The sequence below is a fragment of the Ambystoma mexicanum genome, chromosome 9 (genome assembly GCF_040938575.1).
Source record: "Ambystoma mexicanum isolate Mex_15411 chromosome 9, UKY_AmexF1_1, whole genome shotgun sequence".
Lineage (NCBI taxonomy): Eukaryota > Metazoa > Chordata > Amphibia > Caudata > Ambystomatidae > Ambystoma > Ambystoma mexicanum.
The window spans coordinates 1446608285-1446633306 of record NC_090931.1 but is presented as its reverse complement, the minus strand read 5'-3'; the positions used below and the strand labels follow the sequence as shown (position 1 = coordinate 1446633306).

At 47.8% G+C, this 25022-nt stretch overlaps 1 protein-coding gene across 3 annotated transcripts in view; it reads left to right on the top strand.

Annotated features, from left to right (window-relative positions):
• PRKAG3 (protein kinase AMP-activated non-catalytic subunit gamma 3) overlaps positions 1-25022 on the top strand; it is a 340336-nt gene that overhangs the window by 126079 nt on the left and 189235 nt on the right. For all 3 annotated transcript variants that reach the window (XR_011274756.1, XR_011274757.1, XM_069616869.1), the window contains exon 2: positions 19407-19517. Coding sequence is in view for 1 of the 3 variants with exons in the window: in XM_069616869.1 (XP_069472970.1) it covers positions 19407-19517 (111 nt within the window). In the remaining 2 variants the exon portion in view is untranslated. The remainder of the gene's footprint in view (positions 1-19406; positions 19518-25022) is intronic.

Here is a 25022-nt window from a genome sequence, read left to right as displayed (position 1 = left end):
CCCGAATTAGTGGATGCCAGTGTCTCGAGGTTGGGGGGCATTCTCTCGACTATCTTCCAGGACTCCGTAAATGAGGTTGCATGATCTGTGGCCTTGCCGTCAAAATCTCTCTGGGATTCTAACTCAGCTGACAATGGTACATTTGTGGTGTTGCACCCCGTTCCTGAAGCTACTGGTAACACCTCTGCTGTCATCACCATCTACTACCCCGTAGACCCCTACAGCAGTGAACATGGGAGTGAGTGGGTGCAAAGGGGAACCAAAGCCGCACCCCGAAGCAGGTGCGCAGCTCTTCACAAAAATGCATTAGGAGGAAAGCTGTGCATGCTGAAATCTAGTTTAGACAAGCATTGGCAAAGACAGTAGGCTTTGTATATGTAGAGGGTAAGATGTGTTTTTAAAGCCCCTGCAGGAGAAAAACAGGTTTTCCCTCTACATCTGAAAGCTAGACCTTTTGGCTTTGCCAGTGCTTGATAGTGTAGATTCGCTGCTGGTGATGATTTCCAATGCTTCTACATCATCATGCCTGCACGTGTGGCAAGCAACATGTTTGCTGTACAGGCTTCAATGCCTTCAACCGGCGGCCATCATGCCTGTTCCAGAAATCATCCAGGTCTCATTTGCATACACATGAAATCCTTTTATTTGGATTGGACACTTCGGGCCTCCAAACCGGGCTCCATTACCGGGTTCCTTCGATGAGGAATAACCGGGTCATTCCAACATTGGAGGACCCGGTAATTTCTCCTTGAAGAAACCATTCCCCATTCCCATTTGAGCCCCCATAGGGCTCAATGGGAATGGGGAGGGAGGTAATAACGGGCACATTACAAAAGGCCCGTTATTACCTCCCTCTTCCCCTCGCGGGACCCGGAAAGGAAGTCTGGTTTTACGAGACGTCTGGTCCGGGTCCCGCAAAGGGAATCTCGTAATCGGCGCTCACGTAATGAAGGGTGCCGGTCCCGTACCGGCACCCTTCATTACGTGAGCGCCAGGGTCGTAATGAGGCCCCTCCTCTTTCTTCCTGTAAATCAAGCTATATTTTCAGGGATTGGGCCTCATTAGGAGTTTTGTGGTAATACAGTGCTAATTTAGTCTCAGCGGAATTATCGTTATCGCCGCAGTGTCTGGCAGAATTCCCGCTGTATTACAATTTGGTGGGAATTACTGCTAAAAATTAGTCCCTGATGGTAATTCTGCCCAGAATCGGCAGAATTACCATTACTGCTGTACGATTGGCATTAATTCCACCAGCGGAATTACCAAGCGAATGAAATAGCATCATCGCCTGAATGGGAAGCAAAGCGGTGGCCATTTTGAGAAACCCAATCCACTCCGAATCCCCCACTTCCAGTTGCCATCCCGACCCAGAAGGGAGTGCAAATATGTTTCAGGAGAAAGGGAAACGGAAGGTGGCCGATCTATGCCTTAGGAAGCAAACATTCAGTGAGGCCAAGCTTCAGGCCGTCATTGACGAGGTAGTGGCCATGTCAAAGAGCTCTATGGCTCTAGGCATAGAAACACATCTGACCTGGTGAGTATGAATGTCCCTGCCCCCATGACCATGCACTGGCCAAATGACATCCCAAGCATGTGTCCCTCACCATAGATGTGCTCAATGGAGAGTGGAAAGTGGCACCATATGCCAATGCATCCAAAGGCAACGCTACATAATGCGTATGCAAGGGTAGTCGGGAAACTGTGCACGTACCCATGCACAGTAGTATGAATGTGCATGTGAGCCCATGCAACTACAGCAGAACCCACGTGTGCTGGGAGAAGCCAAGTGCCAAAGTGAACCCCCAGCGCAACCACATGTACAGGCCACATTGTCAGCCCAACACGCAAAGAGCACATACCAAGGGAGTGTACACCATCAACAGCCACTTCCCCCACCTTGCATTGGCCATATGCATTGGCCTGAAATTGACCATACCCATCAGACCACATGTGTGCATGATGTCCTTCCACCATGTAGCATGAATGGCTAGCAAACCCACGTGCAAGCATGCATGATGACTAACAGCATGTCATTGTCCACCCAACTGGTTCACAGGTGAGTCAGGAGGAGGATGCAGGCCAAACTACCTTCCATGGCCAGGCCTCCAGAGCAACTGCAACAGCCTCCACCCCTGCACCGCCCAGCAATGGGAAGAGCAGGAGAAAAGGCAGGAGTGAGGCACCAGAGCCCAGCCGAGCTGCACATGCCAGCACTAGCACAGCACTTGATGGCAGTGATACTAACGCAGCTGCAGCTGTGTCAAGGGAACCAGATGCTGGCACCGGCACACATGAAGCTGCACCCTCACCCACCCAACTGGCCCATGACACCCTCTTGTCACCTGAGCATGATGTTCAGCCACATGTCCAGCGTGACCAGGAGTCAGAGGGTGACGACAGGGATGCAGGTGGAGGTGACAGGGCTTTCAGCTCACCCTGCTTCAGCCCCAGCACTCCCCATAACCCATAGCGCTGCATTCACTGGATGCAATATGGAGAAGGGCGAACACAATGGAGTGGTGGCAGGTGCACATGGAGATGCTGGAAGACACCTGTTTGCTATCCGAGACTCTGTCCAGGTAGCCTCACGCAGGATTGCCACCCTGACTGTTGTGGGACAGAGAGTGAGGGAGGTGACGGAAGGGCATATTGGTGTTCGCTGAGGCAATGCAGTCTAGCATGCTCCTGACCCTCCAGCACATTCAGGGGCAAGAGTCGGACCAGTCCACCTTGGTTTCCCCCCATGGATGTATCTGCAGCTGGCAGCCGATGGTGCCACTTGTTAACATGGATTTCTATACTTTGGCCTGGTGGACAGATGTTTAGGAAGCCACCCTTGTTAAATGAACAGGGCACACTTTTGGGAAGATAGTCAGACCAATTCACTTTAGCTTGGAGAGAAGTCAAGGCTAAATCTCAGGCGGAGAGAGGGTTATCAGGGGTCCCCAATGAGCACACACAACGAAATACCAAGAATTGCAACTAGACAGCAGTACATGAAAATATACCATTTATTATAGGGCCAATAACAACACACATGAATAATGAAACGTTATAGCAACACACCACACAAGCAACATACTTTGTAATATATATACAGTCACTATGGTCAGTATGAGAAAGTTAATAATCCCCCCAGTACCTGTATGGGAAAAAGGGTGAATAATTTATATAGTAGACAGTCTTCGGAGATGGCAACCCTAACTTTATAAGTCCAACCCTAAGATGTATGGAGCCTTATACTAAATGTTCAATGCATGTGTATAAGCGCATGGCGGTGCGCAAAGTACTTCTTAGGAGGGAGGGAAAAGTTAGGGGGGATCTGAAGGAGTGAAATGGGTTCCAAGTGTCAGGAGGATCTGCTACGGTGAACAAAGCTGTTCCTGACTATCCGAGGGCTTTAGTGTTCGGATACTACCCAAGCCAAAGGAAGGCCAAAATTAACCTTCGATGCGTAAAAACCTTTGGATGAACAAAGGGCCACCGGTAAGTGACTTCACCACTTGCTGTCCTTAGCTCAGTTTTGGCCCAGACTTGGCAGGTTTGGAGGTAGTCGTCGGAGGTACGATTTCCCACCCTTGGTTCAGTTCCCAGATGCACAGGCGCTGCGTGTGCTCATACAGGTCCGGTATGGGACATGAGCTGCTTATCTTAATTCAAATGAATGTAGCAGGCCTCAAAGCACTGGAAGGAATGTGGGAAAACCTCCATCAGCGACCGTCACTGTTGCACAGTGACGCAGTGGAGCCCCACTCTCGTGGTTTGATGCAGCCTCCTATCTTGCAGCTCATAGGGGCTGGGATGATGACATTCGGCAGGAGGGTGCTTCGTTGCATAGGCTGGGATTCCACAAAGTCTTGGGCCGAAATTCAAAGCGGCAATGCTCCTCCATGGCAACCAAGGATTAAGCTGGACAGTCCACTGGATGGCACAGGGACACTTCCAAACAGGTTCACTTGCAGGCTTACCAGAAGACGCTGAGAGTGATTGTTCCCACCAATCCATGGGTTCAAAGCACCTTCACAGGTCTTCTGAGATCAAGCTTAAAGCAGGGCTCGGCCGGGACAACAGCAGGATTCGGTGCCAGCAATCTACAGTGCGTCTCAGGATCATCCTTTGTTCTGCTCGGCTCTTCAGGATGCTTGGTTCCTTAGTCCGATCCATTTGGATCTGTTGCTGATCTGCTGGAATTAATGCAGGATCCCTCCTCATATCCAGTCAGGCAATTCAACGCACCAGGCCCACCAATGGGAAGATCTGCTGGATGCATGCGCACGAGCAGTGGCCCAATCTGGGACCACTGGGGTTCTCATGTTCTCGTGCACACCAGACACCCTGGCACCAGTAGTGTGGATTGAGACCAGATAGCCCCAGCCCACTTCCTGGTGCCTAAACATGTAACTTGCAAGGACCCGTGAAAGAAGTGGCTTTTGCGGGCATCTAAATGCCCAAATAAGGTAATCCCAACCCTGGAAGGCCAGGGAGAAAGTCAAATGACAAAATGGCTAAAGGGACAGGAAAGGACCAAACATGGTAAACGCAGGATTGCTCAGTAAAAAGTTACACAAATATAAGACAAAGCTACTTCTGTCACAATTCTGATCCAAGGCACATTGTACAACCACCAAAAATTCCTTAGAGGGTCTCTAGGGCTGAAAAATACAATGGCCCCATTCCGCGATACTGTAGGTTACTTTACACAATGATAAAATCTTACCAACAAGAGGCAACAAAGCTGAAAGGCTAAGAGAAACAAAGTTTCTCAGTACTGAAAGGCTGAAGGACGTGTCAGTTTCTGCATAACAATGAGCAAAAGCCCAGTGGAGTGCAGCTGAAGGCTGCGCTCCATTATAATAAGTCAGCTTTAGTATACAAAAAACAAATGCAAAAGGTTTGGGGGTCCATGGTCTATGGACGAAACGTTGCCTTTAGACAAATCTTTTCTAACACCAATCCATGCACAATGTGGCCCACCCACAGCCAGACCTGCCTGGCAAGGGCAAGAGGACCAGGAAATAAGTGACAAAGTGCATTGCACGTCTTTCACCAGGCACGGGGGAGGGTGTGAGAGGGTTTGGTGGTGGGAAGGGTGAAGGGTAGTGGCGAGGCTGTGTTGGGGATGGGTGTTGGGCATGGGGGAGCTGGGTGGTGAGGGTGTGCTGGGAATGTCTTTTGTCATACTTATAAATACCAGTTCACTCAAAGCAATGTTAGGATAGTCCTCATTCTGTGAATGTGATTTATTCAATACGTGGCTGTACACTAAGCGAGCAGCATGAGATTATCGATCATCCGAAATAATATTCTATTAGTTCTTGCCGCACAAGGTGACCATCCCTTCCCTCCTCCCGCTCGTTGTGTGGCAGCACTGCATCTGCAGGTAGTGAGTCATTGTCTTCTGGGGGTGGCATGTCCTCATCAGGGTTCTGGGGGACATTTCGCCTGTGGCAGATGCTGTTCAGCATGGCATAGGCAAGGAATATTGGTCCAACCTTCTCTGGCCTGTACATCAAGGCCCCTCCGATCTGGTGTAGACACCGAAAACAACCCTTCAGCAGGTCAAAGGTCTGCTCTTTGCACAGCCTGGTCCTGACGTGTGACTCATTGTAAGTCACCTTCTGTGGCATATGTGGATTGTGCACAGGTGTCATTAGCCATGGTAGCTGGGGGTATCCAGATGCATCTGAAAGGGCAAAGGTAACAGGTGTCGGTCACAAATATTGTAGATCAGTTTCCTATTCAAAAGGCATGTTGATGGACACTCTGTTCATGCATTCTTCCCGCATTGTTGCACAACATGGTTTTCCAGCTCAGTAATTGAATGTTGGGTCATATACTATGGTAGTACATATGCATTATCGTGTTACACTGTGCACACAGCTCTCTACTAGCAGTCGTCACTTTCATGGCCTGTGATTGGCATTGCACAGTGAAAGTTGCCTGTGTGGGGCCTGTGCATTGCTTTCATGCATGTGCCCTGATGGTGATTAGTGCATGTTTGTGGTTTCTGATTTCCTTCTATTATGGCTTCACATATTACCAGATGACATGCAATCACTGTCTGCCAGCGTTGCATTGTCTTTGTGCAGTGTTGAACTGTGACATTGGATGCGTAAGTATGTGTTCCCTATGCATTGTGGTTCATGCAGTCCTCTGTGTGTGTATTACCTACTGATTGGGGCAATATGCATCACTGACAAACTACTATATTGTCCTGCATGGCTTAGTCGTGTGGGTTGGTGCCGGTCTTGCATGTACAGGGCCCTGAAATGATCCAGGCAATCACCCATGTGAAAGGAGAGGGAGACACATATCACCAGTAAAAACGACATGGTTAGCATAAAATGGAGGAGTATTTTGGGACCATCAGAACAAACACAACTTCTGTGTATATGATATGTCTGTGATAGTGATTCAAGCCTGCAAACCTTCTGTGCACAGAAATGAAATAAGCACAAAGGCATTTGTGCCTTATACTAACACCCTACCAGTAAATTGATGGAAAACTATGAGTCATGTATACACACTTGAAACTTATATTTTGCAAGTCAAGTACTTTAGCAGACAGCTTCCCTGCACCACACTCACATAAGTGCTCTCGACTAAAATAGTGTTAGGTGCTGCTCATTCTGGACTAAGGGAACACAGTAGCACCCCAGCTCAAACGTCCAGGCCACCTAAAGGCCAGGTGTTTTTATATGCAAGGCAAGTGTAATGCTGCATTGCATTTCGGGCCCAGCATGTTGCTGTCAGTGGACAGCATAACATGTCTCCAAACATGTGGGAGTCCGCTGCAAACATTGTAATGCGAAACAACATTCCCCCCCCTTTACTATACATATTCTACACCATCCTCAGTCCCCCTCACCTCACCAGAGGTTGTTTCATATGTGAAACAAGAGTACTGTAGTATTTTGCAAGGCCCCAAGCAATTTTATAGCTGCGAACATCCCTGCGACTCTGCAAAAATGTTACTCTCTGTGAACATCAGAAAACAAACAATGCCCTAATTTTACCTTTTACTACATATATTGCTCTTCTCCCTCACAACCCCTCGTGTCGTCAGAGGTTGTTTCATGTGTAAAATAAGTGTAATGTTGTGTTTTTGAGCATTTTCTTACCGTGCTGTTCTAGGTCCACCGCACATGTCAAGGATCCAACATGGTGTTCGATTAAAAAATGTTGACGTTCATCACGTTTTTCTATTGACCAATCAGTGCCTTTGCATGTGGTCCGCAAATGTTATGCCCCTTTGTGATTGGTCCAGATGTGTCCACGGATGCCGAATCAAGAAGTGGAATTTATTTAAAAATCTACTGGATGGCTTAGCACCAAATTTGCAAAGCGCACATTCGGTACCAGGCCACCACCCCACGTGCAAACCCTGTCACCCTGGTGAAAACCCGTTCTAGGCTCTAGGTATGAAAGACACATATTCCCCATTCATATTGTTCTGTATTTCTAAAATGTTGGGACCCCCACTGTAAATTTGCCCCATCGCCCCTTGACAAAACCGCTTCAAGCTTTCCAAAAAGATTCAGGGTTGGGTATATATATGTTTTGGAAAGGTTTATGCAGATTTGTTGAGTAGAGCAAAAGTTATAAACCGCCCAAAAAGTGAGCTTCCTGTGGGAAGCCAACTTAACCATAGCGACAGGGTCGCTGTAAAATCAAATCCACCTGTATGGGGGCAGTGCAGCGGCAGGTGTTCCTTTGGGACATGGCGCACCTGTGGAATTATTTTTCCAACATCCGTGGCTATTCTATATTGCTGCCAACGTTTCATACATGGCTATCCAAGGCCTCTGTATGCGTGCTAGTGGATGTTACACTGTTGTGTTACATCAGTGGGTGTACTATTTTATGCAGCAAATTTCCTGGCTAGAAGTTAGTTCTAAAATCACCCAGGGATGCCATGTGGGGGTCGCTTACTACCCCTGTGGTCTCACTTGATACCCCTTTTTTTTACATTGAAGCTCCTGGGCTGTGGCCAGTGCCATGTGCTCTTTGTTTCTGGAGTGGCTGGAATTTATGTTGAGGCCTCTAAAAAAAAACAGGGGGCTCCACTAGTGTAAGTGACCCTAAACAAGAAAGAATAGGATTAACAAATAATCTGTCTTTCTGGAATTCTATACAATAATTGCTAGACTCATTAAAGGGGTGAAAGATCATGTTGTATCACTTCCCATGATGTCACTTCGGGGTGGGGTCAAGTTATATCAGTTCCTGTTGAAGAGGAGGAGTCAAGTACCCCCACTCCAACTACTTTGCCCATATTGCCTATATGTTGGGAGCCAGAGTGTGAAAACCGTGCAGTGCCATTGGGGATACCAATACCTAGAAGAATCCTGGAAGCAAGGTTCCCATTGAGAAAACCGTACCTGCATACAAGAAAATATGATGGCCATTTGAATAAGATTCCGGAAGAAGCAGAGCAAATGAATGGTCAAGATGAATGGTGACATCAAACAAAGTTGAACTGACGTACATAGAAGAGATGTAGAGACAAGAAAACGTATATATCCTATAAGAAAGCATCAAGGATAAGTGACATCTCGTGCTCGAGGTGAAGAAGCTTATGCCACAGAAACGATGAAGATATCCAGTCATTTTACATGTGTATATATGCAAAGAAATGCAAGCAGACGAAGTATTCATGAGGCTAGCTTTATAGTAAATAGATTGCAGCAAGTGCCAATGTATATATATATGTATATGATCAAGTAAAGGAATGATGTTTCCACTACGTATTTTTAGCAGTGCTGGACTTTAAAAAGAAGGCCTCGTTTCTAGTGTGTCGCAGTTGACAAACAAGTGAATTCCAAAATGAATTTCAGAAAGGCAAGGCTAGATTAGGCTGGATGAGCCAAGGAAGCCAAGGTCTTACCGACTGGAGCAAACTGACATTGGATACAAATCGTGTGAAAGAACAAAACTCCTGTTCAGAAGGCATGGGCAAAACAAGAAGACGTCAGAGGTCTACTAGAAAATAGTATTTTAAATGCACTAGAAGCTCGATTTCTTGGTCTCCAGTCACGTGGAAGGATGAAGCTGGATGAGCAAGATGATCACACCTACGCATGAAGGCACAGCGTGCCTTCACTCCCCTGAATTCTCCAGAGCTAAGAACACTCTCGGACAAGTTCAAAGCCCTAATTGACAGCAGGCCACTGAGGTGATGATGGACGATTATGTTAATTGGTGGGAAGCAATAGTGAAGGCGAGCTCACCAGCACCTGGATGGCCATCGTGCTGCTAGACATAGGTGGAAAAGTACTGACGAAGGTTAGAGGCCAATCAATTGTAGGGGACCGCGTAATTAGGGGTCCTATAGTTTGTGTAGCCAAAGGGACGTCGTACATTTAGTGACATTCACAGTGGCCATTTCGAGGGGAGGGCTTAGTTGCCCCACCTGATGTTAAGAAACCAATCACTTTCACTCATTGTCCCAGACTAGTATGGAACGTATACCTAGATGTTCTTGTAGACCCAATCACTTTCTTCACTACGTTTTTGTAGTTTGCCACGTAGGATGAAGTTGGTAACACGTAGGTTAATGTCAATGATGACAAGTTTTTAGTACATAAGCTACATTTTTTATGATACTCGTTGAGTTAGAGGAGCAAGAGGATCGAGCAAGATCGTTGATGTTCGTTGTACTCCCTGTTTTAGATCATTGATATTAAAACAGTTATCCTTTTGCCAACCACCTGAGTCATTTCGATTATTGATGTATGAATAAAAACCTGCATCCCCATCTATCTCCAGGGTATTGCTACTCATGGGTTGTTATCCAGTTCACTGTGATGTCATTAGAGGTCAAGGGTCATGTGATATCAGGTCCGCTACCCCTGGCATTTTGGTGAAATGACGTCCCTGAAATCACCAATATTTCAAGATTTCCCTCTGCAGAGATCCTCTGTATGGTAGGCCCTAAGTATGTCCATGTGCGCCGCCACACAAATGACGAATGCAAAGGCTCATGGGTAGAACAGGTAATGGCTGTTTTTCAAATGTTAGAAATGTTATTTAGGCATTTAACAAATGTCTGGATTATTAAATTATTACCTGGGAGTTTTAAAAGCAGAGCATTGTTCATAGAATATTTTTCTGGGAACAAATTGAATTTTAATTACATGGGTATACAACTACTGTGTTTGTTAAATTATATAGAAGGAACAGATTTGCTAGATTTCCAATAGTAATGTGGTGCACACTTTCACTAGTTTGGTAAAGGGGGGGGTGTGAAGGTGATCCCCTTTTTAACCTCTGGGTAATGTGATCTCCAGCAGAACTTCCTGAAGGTGGAAATATAATGGTCCTGTCTACTGCAGAAGTCGATTCACCAACACACATGGCCCTCATATTGTGGCCTACTTGAAGAGTGCATCTACTGGGGGACGGTGGTGGTACAGTGACTATCAACGCTGTAGCGCTATTCAGATCCATTGTGCAAAGCACGGTCCCGGGAACTTGGTCGCCATGCTTGACTGGTACATGGTAGAGTATTGAGATGAAGATCCTTGACCCCGTTCAAGAGGTCTGTCAAAGATTGCATCCACCTAGCAATCTTGGCATGTATCTCGAATACTGCTTCCAGCCCCAAGTCAATGGGGTTCAGTGGGAGGGGCAATGGGCTGGGCCTGCAATCAAGGTAATTGTAAAGAGTCAGGCTGTGACTGTCACTTGTATATAAGGTCATGCTTGAACATATGAGTAAGACAGAGTGTGGAAAGCTGCGTGAAGCATGGCCAGAGAGGCGTAGCCACGATTTTCTAACAAGCGTCCAGCAGAGGCTTTACTACGGGGGCCGGCGAGAGCTATAGCCGTGGGTCTTTTGGTTGTGCCTCAGATAGAAGCTCAAGGGCTAAAACACAAAACGCTAGCTAGCCCCAAGTTCCGACAGTCCCGATATTAGCGTAGTCCCAGGTCTTTTCTAGACCTAGCAATACCCCTGGAGTCCAGCAACAGAGGGCGTATGCAGCAAACCGGAAACAGGGGACGGAACAGGCTTTCTTACTACTGCCCTCACTTTCAGGGCTCGAATTGACAGATCACGGTCACCTCTTGTTTGGTAGAGAATAGAGCACCCGTGACAGTTGATCAATCGAAAGGTAGGTTGGTGGCAGGTCTCCCAGGTGTGACCAATAAGATCTTGGCCTCTGATAAGACTCTCCTCCGCCTTACACCCCTTTTTGAGTTTTAGTGGGTTCTCCGCAAGTGAGCTATGCAGCAGGGGAGCATCCCCCTTCTTATCACTAAGAGGGGATTGAGGCTGTAGCGCATGCAGATAAGATGGGGGATCCCTTTCCTCATTCCAAGCCCCCGAAAGTCCAGTACAGAGAGATAAGTCTCTAGGTTGCGGAGCAGGAACTGTGACATCACAGGGAGATAGGGAATTTTGCTTGCGTATGGGATTAATCCCAACTCCGATGGCAGTGACATAAGTGGGAGCAGAGGGAGCCAGCTGTACCAATTGATCATGTAGGGGGAGGGATTGGAATTGTTTGCACCCTGAGAGTTTGCTTTATAAGGAACTCTTTTTTTTGTCCCTTCCATAGTATTAGACTAGGGTTAACCTCCCTGCAGGGGACTTTCCCCTGCTTCAGGCAATTTAGAAGGGTTTGTATTGCATGGCCACCCAACAGTGGGGATATGGCCAAGTAACGGGGAACATGAGTTGGTTAATGGTCCAAGAATGGACTCGCAGGAGTAATAATGAGGTAAGACAGAAGCCTGAGTATCTTAGAGAGGCGGCCTCACATGGGGTGCAATGAGGGTCTTGCGGATAGGACAACTGCTAGGCATGTGTCCGTGCACGTGAAATGAGTGTTTAAGTGCACTATCTCATGTGCAGGTTCAATGCGCGCCCCGCAGAGAACAGCGAATTGAGTTGCAGTTTCTTGGTCCTCTCTTGGGATTGCTCTGGGAGTTGTTACAGTCACACCAGAGGCACGTGTGTTCGTTGACTTTTCTCGAAGCTGAACTATTGGGCAGCTATCAGGGCAAAGGACTGTGTGGAAGGCATATTATGATGGTGTCTGCAGGATAGGATGTGGTGGCATCAGGTGGTTTGATGTAGGCCATTTGGACGGGTTCTGTGTCACATCTGGGCAAAGCAGCCATTTGGTTTGTGAAGGTTGGAAGTGCACCACAGCTGGAAGGGCCATGACTTGGATTAGTCAATTATGCAAAGGTCCACTTCTTCAGAAGACTTCATGGAAGCACTGCGCTAAGTGCAAGACCCTGGAACTGCCTGTGCCAAATAAAATATTATGGGAAGGTGGAACAGAGGTTCATTCAGGACCTATTGAGTAAGGGCCCAAGTGAGAATTGCGGTGGATTGGGTGGCAAGGATCTGGGCAATCGAGAACAAAACAGGATCAACACAGTAGAGATCCTTAGGACAGGAGAAAGAATTAGGGGGGAGTTGAGTAAGAGGAAGACCAACCGTCCACCCGAGGCAAGATCAGCAAAGAACAAAAGGGGGAGACAAGTGTGGGTACAAGGAACTGATCCAAGAGCGGACCTGGCTAGGAGACCTCTTCCCGAGCTACGAGGGACTATCGTGCACCAGCTGATCTTTGCCAAAGCTCCCTGGTAGACAGACCTACGAAAGGCTGCCGACCGGAGAAGGGGAGCGCCGAGGAGAATGCAGAGAAGCACCAAACAGCCATCCACCATCGACGACTGCCCTCGCCGACCGGAGCCGCCGTGCTCCCTTTCCCTAAGAACATTTTCATCCAAGGACTCCCTTGTTCATCATCGTCAACTGCTTTTGTCAAGGCCGTCGACGACCGAGGAGAATCCGCCGTTGGGTTTCCCGCCACCCGAAGACCTCAGAGACAACGACGAAGCTACTGAAGCCAGCCGTGGTCTTGTCCTGTTCACTGACGCTAGACGCCGATGACCCGACGCCCTTGCTGGGCCAAAGTTCTTCACGTACTTTTTGCGGAAATGAACACTCGTCGTCGAGGTCACCACATGCCTCTACTTCACAGGATGTACACAAGCTTTCGTCAACGAGCACTGTGAAGATCGAAGCTTCTCCCTCAACGACAAAGTTCACCCTTCCTAAATCTCGGAAGTTCAACGACCCGTGGCTCCTGCCTGAAAGGGAGTGCACTCAAGAAGGGCCCATCGATTCCCAGATGAAGAACTCTACAACACAAGGTACATTTGGGTTACAGAACTATAGAAGAAGATAAGACTTTAATAGACAATATCAGGCCCGGCTCCAGGAATGTTCATCTGGGTGGGCCAGGTTTGTGATCAGGGGGGCCCAATTTCTATTCTGTTTGGGCGTTTGAGTACTCTAAAGAAAGGGCTGATATTAATCCAGATTTCCCAGATCCGTGATCCAGAAGAAAATGTCTTCCCAGATCCGGACAAAAATAAATGTGCACCACTCTATAAAAACAGCACAGAGCAAAAGAGAAACTAGGAAAATAGTATTGCAACATCAATCTACCTATCTTCACTTGTCATCTGCTCCTCCCGTTTCTATTATATCCACTTCTCCTTCACCTTGCACACCCAATCACCTTCCATCAGGTCAGGTCCCCCTGAACACCATTCCCATTTACCTCCAATCCCACCTACCCCACAAACCCACACCATGGTCATCATTACAGGTTTGCCGGTCCGGAAATAATGGTGCCGGTAAGCTTACCAGCACTTTTGTTTCCGGACTGGCAAACTACGAGTCTGCTTGCCAGAGCCGCTGTGTCTGACAGGGCAGACCCTGCCGGACACATCGGCCACGGTAGGCAGACCGTCACGGAAGCACCAGCACTGTTAACAACGGTGCTGGTGCTTTCCTGGTCCCCATTCCCATGGAGTCTTACGGGACTCCATGGGAATGGGGACTTACAATTTACCGGCGCCTGACTTTCCGGAACGCCCGGGTTGTAATACCCCAGTCTTTCCGGCAAGTCTGGCGCCGGTAAATCATTAAGGGTCTGGCGGCAACCTGCCGGTAGTACCGGCACGGTTATCGCCAGACTCTTAATGAGCCCCCCATGTCTTTCTTGGCCTGGCTGCGGAGAATCAAGGGTGATGCTGCCTCTTCCTCTGCGAGGATTGGGCAGCGAGGCCCCCAGTCTTTGTTCCATTTCAGTTGGTGCGTGCCCAACAATGCCATCCTAAACACTGTGGCTACTCCCAGCAGGCCCAGAAGGAGGTGCTTTTTGTCCCGCCATCTAGTTGTAAAAGACAGTCCCCCCCCTCTCCAGAATACTGAAGCAACGAATAGGACATCGTGTTTCTTACAAAATGACATTTCGAAGAAAAACATTTTATTTTTTTGTTACATTTTTGAAGAACACTTTAATTGAGTTGAGTGCACGAGGGAGTGGTAGCATGTAGGAGAGAGAATTTAGGGTTGGGGGAGTGGGATCAATAGGCAGACAGTGCAGGTTCAGGGGTTTCCAGCTGCCTGGTATCGCTCCCAGTTGGGCTTGGCAGGGAGGAGAGGTGCTTCCTCCCTGCCATCCCCCGTACATCATTGTCTAGAACATACTGTTTACATGCTGGTTAGAAAATATGCAATTGTCCATGATGGCTTTTTGTTTGATGTGTTTACTTTGATTTGCTATTCAATTTCACAATTTTGTTCAATATATGTGGCCTGATATTTTCAAAGAATGGTGCGTGTGTTCTTGGCAGGTCCTGACACATGCGCTACTCATCTTTTAAACCGCGAGTGAGGCTTTTTTGAAATAGCTTATACTGTGAACTGAATGATTACATTATTGCCCATGATCACACACTTTGGTTAAGCGGGAAAGTCAGAATTTGAAACTTGCTTGAAATTTAGATAGTTGACTACGCATCCTCCAAGCTCAAGTTGGTACAAATATGTGTTGAAATTTGGTTTTGAATATCTAAAATAATACTAAATTTTATACAATTGCTTTAAAAAGTCACATGATAAACCAACCTGACAAGGTTATCATTGTAGAAACGTGTTGATGAAAAAGAGTAAGGGAGTAATTTTGTTTGCAATCCTAAATTGCACCACTCCTGTTTTCAGTTTTTTTGCAAAAGTACACCTCCATGCAATTGTAATTGTTTCCACCAAGTACTGGTAAAGTAAAGCATAAAACACTGGTAAATATCGCCTTTGTTCTTCCCTTTTTCTCTATGTGTCTGGAAAAGTGTAAATACCTCCCACAATTAACAATTGTGGGAGCCATCCACAATGTTTTCTTTTGGAATCTGCCTGCTTTTACCAGTGTAAAAAAGTCAGGCGGATTCCATAGGAATCCATTGGTTTTGCAGCAACATTAAAAATACATTCTGGTGGAAAACCAATCGGATTCGGCAAAGGGACCTTTAAGAGCAGGCAAACTTGTTAAATTCGATCTGCTCTCCAACTTCGCCTACCACACCATCCAATTTCCTGCAGTGAACAAAAAGTTGTGATAAATGCTTTTAGCGCAACCTTTTCCACTTCGCTTGACTTGGAAAATGATCCACTATGATTGTAGCTTTATTTTCCCCATCCTGAATGATAGCCTACAAACTCCAGCATAAAAGTTAATGAGAATTTAAAAGAAATCTGATAAGAGTACCAACATCAACCCCAGACAAGTGTTTCGGTCTGGTTGGACCTCATCAGTATGGTGGAGCTGTGCCTCTCTAAGAATAGTGAGAAAAGGGTCCACGTCTGGGGCTGTTGCTGGTACTCTTGTTCAGAGGAGAATTGATTAGCATTTCGGTGCTGGACTGCCCTAGGGCAAGACAAAGACTGATATGGTTTAGATATTTCTCCTTTGTGAAAGATAGTGAGCTAAATGCTCTGGGTAAGTCTATCATAACCAGGACTAATGTCCGGCAGAGGTACTCCCAGGTCCCCCCTTGATTTTTGCATATAAAGTAACTTTGGTTCTCACCCTAAGTTACTAGGGGAATCCAGACGTGGACCCCTTGCTCACTATTCTTAGAGAGACACAGCTCCACCCTCCTGATGAGGTCCAACTAGACCGAAACACGTGTCTGGGGTTGCTGTTGGTACTCTTGTTCAGAGGAGAATTGCTTAGTATTTCAGTGCTGGACTGCCCCAGGGCAGGACAAAGACTGATTTGTTTTAGATATTTCTCATCTGTGAAAGATAGTGAGCTAAAGACTTCGGGTAAGTCTCTCGTAACTGGGACTAATGTCCGACAGAGGGACTCCCAGGGCCCCCATTGTTTTTTTCACTTTTTGATTTTATTCCTCTCCGCTCCAGAATTACATTTTTGTTACTACCAACCTTATTTTTTCACTTATACTTAAGTTGTTATTGCAGCAGAATATATATTTTCAATGTAATTTGTAAAGGACCCCAGTTGATTGATGCACCTTCTGTAGACATCTGTGTGAAAGCAACATCATGGGGGTCATTACGAGATAGGCGGTAGCCATGGTGCTATTAGCACCATGGCTGCCTCCCATACCGTGACCGAGTCCGGTCTTGTTCAAGTACATTGTCCAGTCCATTCCGCCCCGGAGGGACCGGTAAATCCCTAATGAACAAACCATTTCCCATTCCCATTTGAGCTCCCATAGAGCTCAATAGGAATGGTGAGGGCGCTAATAACGGGCTCGCGACTAGCAAGCCTGTTATTAGCGCCCTGGTCCCTTAGCGGGACCCGTAAAGGACGTGTGGTCCGACCACACGTCCCTTACGGTTCCCGCTAAGGGACCTCGGAATTGGGCGGTAGGGGATTACCGGCACCGGTCTCCTTACCGGTGCCGGTAATCCCTTACCGCCCAACTCATAATGACCCCCCATGTGTCATTTATTGTTTGATATAGTTAAACATTTAATAAAGCATGATGTGAAAAAATGCTATATTTCCACAACAAAATAGACATGCTTTAAATGACAGAAACCAACTTTGTGATTTTAGGTTTGAGAAAATAGTTGTAGGCCTGCTTAAGTAAGTGTGATTGAGTATGCTTGAGTAAGTGTGCGTCTTCACTTAGTGGTGTTTAATGGCCCTTCATCTCCCTGGTTGTTTATGCTTTCATGTCTGTGAGGCATAGATCATTGTCCAGGGCAAGCAAACAAATCCTGGCTGGGCCTCCTGCAGTGCAACCTCTCAGAATGATAATCTCTCAGAGGTTCCTGCTGCACATTTAGGGCCTGATTCACAGAATGCTTTCCTATGGGATTGCGCCATTTTAAAACACTTCTGTGAATCAGGCCCTTCAAGTGAAATGCCCAGTGCTGGGATTGAGCCGGCTCTCGCCAGAACCGAGATCTGGCACCAGATGTGTAGCTGGATCTCGGGATCTGGCCAGAGCCAGCGCTGGGGGAAAAAAAAAAAGGAAGCGCCCCTGAGCAAACTATAACTTCCTCTGGTGACCATGTGCAAGGGGTCACAAGAGGGAGTTACAGTCCTCAGCCACAACCCGGTTTATTTATTTATGCAATGTTTGTCGGATACTTGGACCCAGATTATTTATTTCTGTAATGTTTGTAAAATACCTGTATCCGACAAACATTGCATAAATAAATAAATATGCAGGTATCCGACAAACATTGCATGAATAAATAAATACCCCTATTAACATTGAAACTATCACACATGATGCAGCCACCCAACTGCTTTCAGAGGGGAGCTGCAGGAGCTGTGCCGGGTGTGGTTCAAGTAAAAGAAAACCTTGCTTATAGCAACAGAAATCACCCCGTTTGAATAGTACCGAAGGGGAAGTTTTTAAAAAAAAAATGGGATGCAAACTGTGCATTTTAAAGAATATTTACTCAGCAACATTGGTCAAAACTATTTTTCCGCATAGTGAAGTAACTCCTCACCAGTGCCATGGAAGTGGTTTAAAGTGGAATTGATATATAGTTTAGAAAAGAAGGAGCATGAAAGTAATAGCGCTGTTTAAAACTATTATTTTGGACATTTCCTTTGATCGGAGGTCAACTGCTAACTACGCTCCCCTAAACCCTGCCTCCTCGGGCACCGTCCCCCAAAACCACTTCCCCCACCCGGCCCTTGTGGGATCCCCCACCAATTTCTTTCCATTTCCACCACTCTAAAATTCCACACTCCCTTGGGTCCCACATTGAAGGCCTCCTTTCTAGGGGGGGCCAGGGAGTGGCCTTGGGGGGGCCTGGCCCCCCTGGCCCCCCTGCTGGAGCCGGGCCTGGACAATATATGGACTGCGCTTGTAGTGCATCTTCATTTACAGGTTGCCCAGGTGGGGGGATCCTCATACAGAACTGTGCCTAGTGGTAGGGGCCCAGTATTTTGCCAATTGTCTAACCAACTTGTTTTCCTCCTAAGTCTATGGTCGATATCGTTTTGCTGTATTGATTCATATGCTATTTGAACTGAGTACACTTGATGCATTTTAATGGAATCAGGGTAATCGTGGTACCACCTAGAACTGTATATATTTAACATTTTAGAATTGTCGCAGCACAAAGTGTATTATCGTGATTGTGTATATAACCTTGAACCTTATTTATATAAAGACTGTGTTTTAATTAATGCAGTGTGTGGACATTCCTTTGTGGGTGCTTGGGGACTACACTGTACTTAAGAACCAGCCTGCATCACCTCTTGAGAGCTAGGCCTTGATTGCTCGCCCACGTTTTACCAAAATAGAGAATCTTGGCTGGAGTCCTCTGTGCCTCTCCTCTGCCTTATAGAGAGCAGGAGTATAGGCACCCCCCTCCGGTCTTTACAATATATTTGCAGCAAAATCTACCAGTAAAAAACATGAAATCTACTGCGATCAAATGTTTTCAAGCAGACCACATAGAACCCACACTAATAGCATCAGAACTCAACAGTTCTCCAAACAGCTCGTACAACAAAGTCCCCAGCCCACCCATCACCAAGGGCACATGCGGCCCCCTTCTGTATTCACACACCTCAGGTGGCTTCCCCACAAACCACCTAGAACCACACTAGCACACAGAGCATTGGTGCTTCTGATCGGCATGCATCCGGCAGAACGCCAACAGAATCCTGCCTGGTGGGCTCGGTCTCTACTAACCAAACCCAAACCATTTTTCTGGCAGATCCCATAGTGCCCAGAGACCATGAAGATGGCAGCAGTCTGAGGAATACAACCCAATTACAGAAAGCGCTTTCAAGCACAGTTTTGCTGTGTTGCGGCACTTTAAAGGAGAGGTGTTTCTAATGCACGGGTTAACTTGTTTTACTTTGTGGGACTGAGTATTGTTTTGCACTGTCTAGAGGGTTGTTGAGTGGTGTGAAGAATGTTCACCGCCATCGAAAGTGCATTCAGGCCTTACAAATGGGGAAAGAGCGCTATATAAATAACCAAATACAATACAATACATAGAGGATATCTTGAAGAAAGAGGCAAGCCTGGCTCGTTTTGGTTCAGTTCTTGAGGACAGGTGAGGATCTGAAATGTGTTTTCTGTATTCACAGGACGGATCTGAGGATGTGCAGGCAATCCCAAGGAAGCCTGCTTCTGCTGCCAGCCCATTGCCCACTGAGCTGGATCTGAGGCTAGCCACAGCTGAAGCAGTTCCCAACTCGGTATGTCTTTTGGCGATGTTTCTTTCATGGTATTGGATGAAATGTGGAGGTGCAACCAGTAGACCCACCTTCTTCTGAGACATTGTAGGGTATTGACCAGCCCCTGGTGCATCACTCTCAAGAGTCCCTCACTTGGATTTTGTGACCAGCACTCATTTCATCCTTATTCATAATGACTAAGCGTACATTTTATTTTTTTATTTAATTTGCAGTATGTAATAGAACAGAGAACATCCTCACTGTGTAGTTCAGGGAAGTAGAGTATGAATGAAGTATTAGCATTAGAAGCTTTCAAGTGAATCCGTGCCATAACTGAACACCCCCTCAGCATAGACAGGGGGTGGGGGGCATTAGTGTTGCACTGAGTTGAGCTGGCGGAGTCTGCATTTCTTGACGCCCTTTGGAAGGGCGTGGACCCAGCGCCCTCTGGAGACCTATCACTGTCTGTAGGAAGTCGCTTTTATGTTTCTCAGTGGAGTGTGACCAGCTCTCCTTTCCCCACTTCTTGATGTGGCGGCCCAGGTGATGCCATTTTGTGCTTGAAGGAAGGCTCTTGGCTATAGCTCATAGTTTGGCAGAAGGGTGGGTGAGGTTGAGCGATGTGTGTGTGAGCAGCAGATGGACCTTTATCTTAGTTATTGTGTTCTGGGGGTCCCGGCTGAGGAGTAGGGAGTTGCAGGGAGGGGTTTTCTGTGTCAACTGTCGGGTTTTTTTTTTAAATTTTTATTTTTAAACTTTTATTTTTGCTGGCAGAGGCAAACAGCATACACACACATCTGAGGCATAAGGACAAATTTGTAGCATATACATGCGCATACAGAGCATATTGGCAGAGATCTGATGACAGCAGTCGAGAAACAACATATCGCAGAGAACCAAACTACCAAGCAGTTAATTGAGGGGCTAGGAGGACTCATCCATCGAAGAAGTGTCATTTAAGCTAATCAAGTAGCTGTTGAAAGCCGACCATATGTTTTGAGGTCGAGAACGCACTGGGTGCATACCCAGGAACTCCTCCTCGCAGTTTCGGGACCACGTAAGTAGATTTAACCATTTCTGGAATGTAGGGGGAGTAGGGCTCTTCCAGCTTTGTAAAACACATTTCTTGGCTACGACACAGCTCACATTCAAGAACTTAACAATGTCCTTAGCCCCCCCAGTCTGCCACACTCCAAACAGAACCCCCATTGGATCGGGATCAACAACAGTATCGGTGATTGCGGACAATGTCTCTATGACTTTACTCCAGAATGTGGCCAGTTCCGGGCAGTCGCAAAACATGTGCAGGTGGTCAGCACCCTCCGCACCGCAGCAGGGGCACAGTCGAGGATCAGAGCGAGCAAACTTCGAGATTCTACATAGAGTGTAATACAGCCTGTTGAGTAATTTATATTGTATGGTGCGGTAGCGGAAGTTTAGGGACACCCTGCTAGTATGGGAACACATCTTCTCCCACTGTTGATCAGTGAGATCCAGTTCCAGCTCGGAGGCCCAGCCATCACAAGCCCTGGATGGAGGGGGAGAGGCAGCGGTCAGGAGGAGCTACCCCAATGAAGAAACTACCCCACGGGCGCCACCCGAGTTAGCAATGTAAGCAATCCCAGGAGAGTCCTGGGGCTCAATGGGGAAGACAGGCCAGGCATTTCGAAAGGCAGCGCGGAGTCTGTAGAACTGCAGAAGCTCCAGAACCGAACCTGAGTGCCCCGGCCTCCACGTTTGCGGTGTTATAAACTGTCCCTCTGGATAGAAATCAGTAAGGGCACGGTAACCCAGGGCCTCCCAGTGTCGCGCCAGGGCGGTATCATGTGTGGGTTCCAGCCCGGGAAAGCTCCAGGCGGGGAGCCATTTGTAGTACGGATATTGTTCGTCGCAAGTTTTGAATATCTGGCCCCAAGCCTGCACCGTAGTCCGGACCGGGTCAATGGGCGAGTCTGGCACATACTGCCGGCTTAGAATCAAGGACATTACATCAGTGCCTGCTGCTGCCAGAACCTCGAGTTTGACGTGGGGACGGGGTGGGGGCCCAGGGTACCAGTAAGATGCGAACTGCGCCTGTGAGGCAGTCCAATATCGCAGCAGGTCCGGGGCTGTGAAGCCCCCTCTGTCATAGGGTAATGACATATCCGTCCACTTTTTACGCACGGCACCAGAGTGCCATAGGAATTGAGCAAACAATTTGTGAAGGTTCGTGAAGTATCTCCTACCCGGCCAGATGGGGACATTACTAAATACATAAAACAACTTGGGGAGCAATATCATTTTTACCAGCGAGAGTCTTCCGGCCAATGATAGTGGAAGGGCACGCCAGCGCGTGATTTTGGCCTCGGCCTGCTCTGCAACAGCCTGGTAATTGTCTGCTAGTAGCAAGTCTTTGGAGAGGGACACCTGAACTCCCAAGTACTTGATCCCATCCGGGGACCAACGGAGCGGGTACTCGGTGGTGGGCTGTATCTTGGAGCTAGTGAGGGGGAAAATCTCAGATTTAGTATAATTTATAGTGAACCCAGAGTATGTACCTATGCGGGTGACGTCACATAAAAATGGGTCCAGATGAACAGCTGGGTCTCTTATGAAGAGCAATACATCGTCCGCATAAAGCGAAATAATCTCAGGGGAGTCTTTCAACCTCACCCCTTTGCGCGCATGCCGCTCCCTGACATAATCGACCATCGGCTCTATAGCCAAGGCAAATAGGATCGGGGAAAACGGGCAACCTTGTCGAGTGCCTCTGAAAAGAGGGAACAGACCGGATGTCTGGGAGTTAACTCGCACCCTGGCCACCGGGGAAGTGTACAGTAACCGAATATATGCTATCATGTTAGGCCCTATACCCATATTTTCCAAAACCAACCAAATATATTTCTAAGACACCATGTCGAACGCCTTCTGGGCATCCAGTATGACCGCAACCGCACTCGCCCCCTGGTCAATGCGTGACATGACATGAAGCAGCCTTCTAATGTTGTGGGATGTTGATCTCCCGGGTACAAAGCCTGACTGATCATCGTGGACCATGTACGACATGACCAGGAGGAAGCAGCTAGCAATCACCTTGGCGAAGATTTTGGTGTCCAAATTCATTAGCGAGAGGGCCTATATGATCCGCACTCATTAGTGGGTTTACCGGGTTTGAGCAGGACAGTGATGACGGCCTCACGCAACGATGGGGGAAGGGCACCCAGCCGGAGTGACTCGTTCCAAACTTCTAGTAGTTTGGGGGCCAAATGGCCATGTGCTCCTGATAAAACTCAGCTGTCAGCCCGTCAGGACCAGGTGCTTTTCCTTTAGGGAATTTAGATATAGCCTCAACTATTTCATCCAGCAGGATGGGGGAATCCAATTGGTCTCTGGTTGCGGGGCAGACAATAGTCGTGGGGATCTGCTCGAGGAGGTTGCGCATTTGGGCCTCACTATGCTCGGGGGTTTGGGTGTACAGCTCTGAATAGAAGTCTGTGAAGACCTCCAAAATATGTTGGTCAGACCACCGTTCGACCCCAGGCAGTCCTTGACACAAGAGATCTGTGCTTGGCCCCACTCACCCCTAGCCAATGCCGCCAGCGTCCTGACAGGCCTGTCTCCCTCTCCATATTTACTAGCAGCGTGTGGATGGCTAAAGTAGTGGACTTCCCTAGTGGCCTGTTCGTTAAAGAATTGGAGTTCCTCACTGATCCGGGACAGGATAGCAGGGTCAACGGATGTAGGATGGGCACTCTCAAGTTCACGTAATTTGGCTTCAGAGTGGGCAAGGGCAGCCCTAATGGCCTTGAGGACTCCCGCCTCCCTAGATATGGACATTCCCCTGATGAAGACTTTGAAAGCCTCCCACCGGACCCCCATAGAGGTAGACTGGGGCGTATTAAGCTAAAAATAGGACTGGATGTCGGACAAAATGTCAGCCCTAAAGACTATGTCTTGTAAAGCCAAGGACTTGAAGCGCCATGTGTTAATTGTGGGGGCGGGCACACCCAGTTCCAGAGATAGTCGGATTGGTGAATGGTCCGATAGGGTACGCGCCATTATTTGAGTTTCCACCACCCTCCCCAGCAAGGTACCGGACAGGAAGAACATGTCAATTCTGGAGGAGCTGTCATGCACAGAGGAATAATGAGTATATTCACGCGTCTGCAGGTGCATTACCCGCCATGGGTCTCGAATGTCAATGGTAGTGCTATGTGCAAGGAGCTTGCGCGCCGCATTGGAAAGGAGTCTGGGGGCCGTGCCTGTTCTGTCCAGTGTGGTGTCTAATATGAAATTCATGTCCCCACCCCAAATGATTTGCACCCCTACGTATCCCAGCAATATGGAGGCTACCTGGTCAATAAAGTCGGGAGAGTCCACATTAGGGCCATACGTGTTAACTAGCACATATTCCCTGTTAACTATTGCGCAGTGTAGGATGACATACCTCCCCTCCGGGTCGATGTAGCTCTTATGGGATACAAACTTGAGTGACCTATGGATCATTGTCAATACCCCTCTGGCGCGGGTCGAGTAAGCAGTAGAATATCTATGGAGACCCCACGATGGTGCCATGCACCTAGCCAACCGGCCTTTACAGTGTGTTTCCTGCAAAAGCAGTATCTTACAGCCATGCCTGTTGGCGTGGGCCATGATTTTGCGCGTCTTGGTGTAGTTACTTAAACCCCGGACATTCCAGGACATCACTGTTGTGGACATTTCAGACGCCTAAGGTACATCCCACAGTCGCTGTCGGAGCTTACACGATGAATGAAGAGAGCCCCCACAAGGGTGCCCCTCCCACCACTGTCGTCGCAGTTCAGATGTGAAACTAAGCCATCTCGGATGCAGATGACCCGATGTGCCGCGGTCTGTCAGTCCGCCTCTGCCTTTTCCTATAACATTTCTCCAAACCCCAACAGTGCCACCCCCCTCCCTCACAACCCACCCCCAACTTGCAGTGTAAGTCCCCCACCCCCCAGTGCAGGCGTCACCAATAAACCCGACTCTCCCCGAGAGGTAGAGGTCGGAGGGCGAAATCCAACCGGAATACGCCCCATTCAGAGCCCAACAGGGGCAAAAAAACAGTGACAACCAACAAAACATGAACATTGCAATCGCAATTAGGTGTGCTGTTGCCGTGTGGGCGGCTCTGAGAATAACATGTAGGACAGCAAGTGCTGCTACGGGCGGATCTCAAGATAGGTCTCCATAACTAGCTGAACGTTGCGGGCGAGACAGGACCAAAGAAGTATCTAGGGCACATGGCCGGTACATGGGGCAAGGAGAGCACTGTCAACCACAGTCGGGTCTAGTCTCAGCCCGATCAGACGCCAGAGGAGCATGGTTCGTTGGGTGTACAGTACGTTGTTGCCATATACACGTTCCGAGTCTCGGATTCACTGGATTGATAAGTGGCTTCCGGGTAGTGTCTCGCTGAATCACCCGTCATTGGCAAGGGCCCCTGCTGGATTGGGAAGTGGCAGGTGTGCCTCAATGAATTTCACCGCCTCTTCCGGAACAGTGAAGAAATATAGTTTGCCATTA